Genomic DNA, 7161 nt, shown 5'->3' with positions numbered 1-7161 from the left:
GCAATTATTTTCTTCATAGGTGCTATTTTCCTCCAGCACAGAAGACCACTTGAAATTTTTGTTATTTCATTTATATAGTTTGTGTGCGTGTATGTAATCACAATATATCGCTTAAAACAATTTTTGGCCAAGTTTTATTGCAAAATGTATGAAGATATAAATAATAATAATATACCAAAAATATTAGTGAACGCCTTGATAATATAAATCATTTGATTAAAACAAATATCACTTTCAATAATAGTAAGAAAAATAAATGCAAGCAAGTAATAAATTACTAGCATCTAATATATATACATATAAATGTATATGTACATACAGTATATAAGAAATAAACGTAATAAATAGTAACTAAATCAAAGCTGCAATTTTTATATAAAAATAATAATTGATGATACTCATTCTTTGACTAAAGATCAGGCAGTGTCTGAGCCTATGATCGTATTAATTACTCGTACGTTTTTTAACTTTTTGTTACTGGAATCTTTGCCTAAATCTTCATAAATGAAGAAGTATCAAACTTTATTTAAGTACTCCGGTATTGTTTGCTATTTTCGAACGGCAAATCTCATTTTTAACGTCGGCCAAATACGATAATATATTGTTGATGCAGGCACAGTAATAAACTCTAACAAAAAGTTATAAATGCTAGCAGATTGAGTAATTCATATTAAAAATATTGCTTGTCACTTTACTTTAAAAGTAAGCAATAATGATTGTGGCTTTTGTCACTTTACTTTAAAAATAAGCAATAATAATTGTGGCTTTGTTGTAATGTTTCACAGGTAAGAAACGCAACATCAATGCTACCATTGTAATAATGGTATGAAAAGTTAATTAACAAATGTAAAAGGAATGATGTAAACATACTACATAAAAAATATTTATAGTTATATAATATACATAACACATAATTTTATAATAAACTGAATGGAGCAATGGTCCCAAAATTGTTACTATGAGAAATTGGAAATTGGTAACCCACGAACGAATTAATCAAGTTTCAGTCAATTTACGAACCTTGTTTTCGTCGATAAGATGTTTCATACATCCTATATCAAAGTGATAATTATGTCCAATACATGTTGGTGTAACAAGTAGACTATATATAAAAACCATTCACTCTTATACATGTGTACGTTTTTCTCCATAAATGTATCAAATGGTGAGGACAGAAAAAGAAGAAATTAATCACCTAGAGAACAACGTCGGGCAGGGAGCAATGCCACTAGGCTAATTGCGTCCCACTTCGTCCACCATGATGTCCCATACCAATCATAGAACCGCCGCCACCGACATCATCGCGAACGATTTTTCTTTCTTTGTAATAAATTTCTTCGCTTTCCTTATCGCATAATAACAACACTGCTCCACCAAACAAAAATATAGCTGCACCCCAACCAACTCCGTATGCCCAACCAAATTCCCACATTGATCGGTTTCCTGTATAATATAATTCTTATCATATAAAATATTTAAAAAGGTGGAATTGATCATTTGGTAGGAATTTTAAAATATATATTTTAGAGATATACAAACTTACCAAAGTTAAGTTCTGCAGCAAAACACACTGGGTATATTACTAAAGCTATTAAGAGTGATACCACTAAAATATAAGAAAAATATAGATGTACTTTACAAAAATATATACACTATACATACATATATTTATATTACAAAAATACCATACATATATTTACTGTTTTAAGTAATGAATCTTACATGCAAATCCCATGCAGAAGACTGCAAATCTATAATATTTATGTTTGTCACGATTATCTTGTGACCTCAAACCAAGACCAGTGAGGATCGTTGCTGCAATATCTGTTATTAGACATACGACACATAAGGCAGCAGCTGCTTTTATATAAGCTGTAAAGATAGAAAAACTAAATTAATTGCTTAAAGAATTCTACCAAATATAATTATTTTGTTTGAACATACCAACGTCTCTAGCTTGGAAACATCCTGCCGAATCTGGCACATTAAATGGGAGAGGAGTAGGTGCTGCTTCTTCAATGCAATGTGCAAATAGACCTTGTCTCCATCCCAATGCCATTAACCAGTCGGTAGAGGCTAAACCCATTATCATTAATAATATTACTATTATTCCACATATGAATGCTATCACCTGTAACATAAAAACAAAATTGCACCTTTATCATTTAATTCAGAAAAGTATATTTTCATCACTAATTCTGTACTACACAATACTATAGAATTTTAACTCCAATATTATTTAAACCTCTCAGAAGGAAAACTGATCAACTGCACTTTCTGAACTATGTAAGTTGAGCTTCTCAAAGTACAAATACAACTTCTATGTATACATTTTCAGATTTGTTTCAAACTTGACCAATATAATTATGATACTAAAGTGCCTTTACAAAATTGATAAAATTTCAAAATACTTTGTATAATACATAATATATTTATAAAAAATTTCTACAAGTGTTCAAATACTTTCATAAACTACTGTACATAAACAATCAATCATTACACAAAGTACTCATTATCACCTCTACAAACTTATAAAAAAGACATCCCGAATATACCTGTGCGATCTCAGTATCGCCCATGTGATCTTCCGCGACTGTATACATGATCATCGTAAATCCAGCGTACACTGTTAAGATTAGTCCCAACGAACAAAACCAAAATGCACCTATCTAATTAAGAGGGTCTCGAACTCTTCACACTTTCTTTGGTCTCTTCAACGAATACCATTTACGGGACATCGTACACTCCTCCGCACATCACCCTCAACAGACGTCGAGAAAGCATTTAGAAACGATTCAGAGACATGGAACTCTCACAAAATGACAAACACTTCCAGGGTAAACACAGCTCGCGTTTCCCGTATATATACCTTTGTTCGATACGAATGAAACAATAATTTTTCTAATCAAGTTCCCGCTTCGAACGCCACGCGAAGTACATTTTGTTGGTAGAGCTATCTCCTTTGTTTCTATATTGGTTTATTCACTAAAAAAAAAAATGGAAAAATATCGTTTGGCTAGCAAGATCGAATAGAGACAATCTCCATCCGAAGTTGGGGGAGTAATTGGGTTCCAGGGAAGCTGCGCCCATTAAAGGTCGTGGCGCAGTGCGCGTACGTGATAGAGGGTGCTTTTTAGGATAGACGAAACTTGAGACGAACGCTTCCATTTATAGAAATTTTCCTAATCACGTGACTGTACAAATAATTCAGCTTTCTTAAGTGGATATTGATATATGTATTCTATCTTTATTGATATATTGTATGTTATTAATAAAATGCGAATGTTTATACATTTTTATATTTTTAAGAACATAATTAAAAAATTTGGAGGCAAATAGAAATTCCTTTCATCCACTAAATATTATAAAGTACTATACTTTAAATATTATATGGATTTTTACACCCTTAAATTTCCCAAAAATGCATAAACATCCCCAGTCTAATTATTAGCAATAGTAATAATATAACATAGGGATTCGAAATTTAGTCATATTGATTGATATTTTTAAATCAAAATCCATTTATGATATTTTGATCAATTCGTAATTTAGAATAATTTTTAATGTTTTATAATAATATATCTGTAATTATAAATATTTTGAGAATATAAGATAAGATTCATACAACATATTAAGGTTAAAAATAAATTAAAACATTTGAAACTTACTTTGAAAGGTCTAGTAATAGTGATTGTTTCAATAGTGGTTGCTTGTGGCATTGTTTGTGTCTATAAGTGTATCTGAAAATAAAATTAATTCATAATAATAAAAAAAAATGAAAACAATAGTACTAATAGAATAAAATTGTAAGTAAGTAAAAGTAAGTAAGGAATCAAAATAATCATTTTGTAAAAAATATAAATAATAGAAGAAATGAATAACCATTTATAATGATATGTTAAATCAGATAAACAAAGTAAAGATCATTGTAGTAAATTTTTTTCATCTATTTTATATTTATTTTTTATACATAATATATTTTACAAAAATGGAAAGTTTACTTTCTAAAATCACCTTTTACAACTTTATTCAGTATGTGTACAGCTTTTAAAATATTTTATATTTTAATCAGTATAAACTTCTTAACACATTGCAGTAGAAGCTTCTATCTAATAATATAACTTGAGTTAACTAACATAGTAAACTATACTTGTTATAAATTCCAGAAATAGAAAAATATTATACACTGAGTCAACCTGTTCATGTATATCAACCATAAATTGTTGGTTTTCTAAAAGATTAACACATCTTAACAATCATCAATTCTGTTCTAAAAGCAAACCACTTGTTATTATGAGAGTGGCATGATTCCTTAACAAAATTATATTATTTACCAAGTCCAATGTGTCACAAGAAAAAATAGAAGTTTCAACTATTTTTTAAATAATATATATATTAAATTATATTTTATTAGGAAGCCTACAAAATTCAGACTATTACAAATATTTTAAATAAAACTTTTTTTTAAATAGATGGATAACTAATAGTTTTCCAACACTTCAAACTTTTCATTTTAAAATAATTTTCTGATAAAATGTATTTTTCTTAGTTGAGTCACTCTTCTAGGAAACAAACAGGGTAATAAAGATTTGCAATATCCTATATCACTGACGTCCCGCACAATGCGCATATCATCAGTAGTGCACTACTTATCCGATGAAAAATAATTTTTCATCTTAACAAAATAAGACACTTACAAATGATTGGTATATTCACCCTATAACCTTATCAGTCACTGCACACACATCGAACATTTAATAAATAGATGTGAGTTTAGAGTTTGCTAGCTTAAGAAAAAGTTGTGTATAAATATAAAATCCGATTCAACGATAAAAACAATAATGTGATTCAATCTTAAGGGTTATGTCACTAGAAATGTCAACACAAGTTTCAACAATACATTTACTATATGTATACTGAAGTATATTCTGGTACTACTGATATATATACAATAAAGGAACACAGATAGACACAATGAATAATCGCTTGGAGAGCTTGTAAGGGACGAACACTCTTATTGGTCCTCCTTCTGTTGTGATTTGTAACCTCGACACTGATTGGCATTTCCATCCATTTTCTTAGGTTATGTTGTCAAAGTAGCTATATTAAAAATTAACATTAAAAATTGATATAATTAAATTGCTATATTAATTTTCAGTGCTCTAAACTTTATATATTTCTAAAAATGTCTCTTAGCATCTTATTATGTCTAAACATATACATATAATAAATCCAATCTGTTTCATAAGTTATTTTTATCAATAATATTAAATAAACATTAAACAATAAGAATAACAGTAATGTTAGGTAATAATATAATATAAAGATAATATTAATTAATAAAGATAATGCAATAAATTCTTTCGTAATTGTTGTTTGTATACATAACACGAATGAAAATATTTAAAATAATATTCTATATTTATATTTATTTTAAATATTTTATATTTACAATAATTTTATATTTAACAATAATATAAACATTTATTTAAACACTAATTATATGTATGAATATGTTGTGAATCGACAAGTTTTTTAAAACTCACGTATATTCATGTGGAACTTTTGAATTATAAAATATGTTGCATTAAATACAATGAAATTTATGAAATTAAAGATATCATGCGCAATCTAATATGACAATTGCATTTAATGACATATATCTCAATTTGTATGTAACAAATTAATGCATGTATATAAAAAATATGCTACATGCAATTTAGTAATTAAAAATAGTAAATTATACCAATCATATGATATAACATTATTATATTACATTATAATGTTTACTTGAAATTTTCAATACTTATTGTGTTCTAAGTAAAAAAATTGAAGTAGTTTATTGACAATTTAATACAAGACAAAATTTTGGAAAAGGTTGATAGTACAAATCTGGTTGAGCATGTGAAACATGTGCATCTTTCTAAATATGACGATGACGTCAGTGAATGACGTCAGCACCATTACACGCTTCTTTAAACTAACACATAAACCTATCTACATTATACATGTGAATATCGTTATATATCAAATCTAGATTTTATGTCATTTGATGTTTCAAATGTTTATACATATATCAACATCAGTTAAAGAAATTATTCAACTAAAATTAGAGGAAAGAACATAACTGAACATATATAAAAGCTGTGATTAGTCTTAAAGAATTTCATTATTTCAATATCTATATCTTAAACAAATAAATGTAGCTGATTTGTGAAATCATGTATACTTGAAATGCGATATCATTTTTTACGACGCCTGAGTAATTTCAACATTCTTTCATTAGAATACTGATAAAAGATTGTTTTCATGATTAAATACATAGACTGTGCTATAAAATCATATAATAATTGTAAATTATTATGTTACATATAGAATAAAAATAATTAACTAAATTTTGATAATTTTTCTGATTATTCATAGATCAAAAAACAACCAACAACATGTTTCATTATTATTACAGTTAATAATAATGTTTCAACATTATTGCAGTAAGGCTAACTGTGAAATTACTATGCCCATTTAGATATACATATGAAGATTATAAGTGAAAAACATGATAAGTCACATTTCCTACCTTTTATAAAAGAGCAGTTTTAAAATTCGATGTGTTGTCAATCAATTAAACACTAAAATTTTCTTTAAAAATATTCTTAAACATTCCAAAAATATTAATAACAATATGCAGATTAATATTAATTAATTTAAACTAACATCCTAGTTTTATCACTAATTTTTGAAAGGCTTGCATCTTCGAACCTATCAGATTATTCCTTTTTCTAACTATTTTATATTAAAATACTATTTTTTAATTTAAAAATAAACAAGTAACATAAAGATTAGAAAATTAACGTGTCATATTTTTTCTCTGTAGTCTTCATAACGAATCGTAGTTGCAATAAAAGATAATATTTAAGAAAACGAAGTTAGTATTGAATACTAAGCAAGATACAGTTTATAAAATATAAAATATACATACATATAATATATATGTAAATTATATAACATTAATATAAATTTGATGTAACGCTTTTTATATAAAAAAATTTGTGCATTTAATAAATTAATACTTTTATTAACTATAATAAATGTTTCAATAAAATCAAAAACCAACACTATTATAAACAAATATATATTTCTGAAACACCTTTTGCCCGATTA

The 7161-nt window shown here is 27.0% G+C and overlaps 1 protein-coding gene across 3 annotated transcripts; it reads right to left on the bottom strand.

Annotated features, from left to right (window-relative positions):
* Positions 1 to 448: 448 nt before the first annotated feature.
* LOC100742103 (transmembrane protein 47) lies at positions 449 to 5207 on the bottom strand. 3 transcript variants are annotated; one of them, XM_003491692.4, is made up of 6 exons: positions 4698 to 5207; positions 3669 to 3740; positions 1945 to 2131; positions 1723 to 1872; positions 1544 to 1606; positions 449 to 1443 (listed from the first exon to the last, which is right to left on the bottom strand). In XM_003491692.4, exons 2-6 carry the CDS (start codon positions 3717 to 3719, stop codon positions 1229 to 1231), a joined length of 666 nt encoding a protein of 221 aa, XP_003491740.1. In that variant the 5' UTR covers positions 3720 to 3740; positions 4698 to 5207; the 3' UTR covers positions 449 to 1228. The 3 variants fall into 3 exon arrangements, with proteins under 3 accessions (XP_003491740.1, XP_003491741.1, XP_012244288.1); XM_003491693.4 differs by lacking the exon at positions 4698 to 5207 and adding an exon at positions 4015 to 4360; XM_012388865.3 differs by lacking the exons at positions 3669 to 3740; positions 4698 to 5207 and adding an exon at positions 2556 to 3162.
* Between the last annotated feature and the right edge of the window lie 1954 nt (positions 5208 to 7161).

Source organism: Bombus impatiens, unplaced genomic scaffold (assembly GCF_000188095.3).
Source record: "Bombus impatiens unplaced genomic scaffold, BIMP_2.2 scf_0582, whole genome shotgun sequence".
In the NCBI taxonomy this organism is placed as follows: domain Eukaryota; kingdom Metazoa; phylum Arthropoda; class Insecta; order Hymenoptera; family Apidae; genus Bombus; species Bombus impatiens.
Note: the sequence above shows the minus strand (reverse complement) of the source record. Positions and strands in the feature narration are given on the sequence as shown.

Coding starts and splice junctions, on each gene's coding strand:
- LOC100742103 (XM_012388865.3), bottom strand. CDS start 2,609: ATGATCATGTATACAGTCGCGGAAGATCACATGGGCGATACTGAGATC. Junction 1,607..1,722: donor CTTCTGCATGGGATTTGCAT/GTAAGATTCATT, acceptor CTTATATTTTAG/TGGTATCACTCTTAATAGCT. Junction 1,444..1,543: donor TGCTGCAGAACTTAACTTTG/GTAAGTTTGTAT, acceptor TATATTATACAG/GAAACCGATCAATGTGGGAA.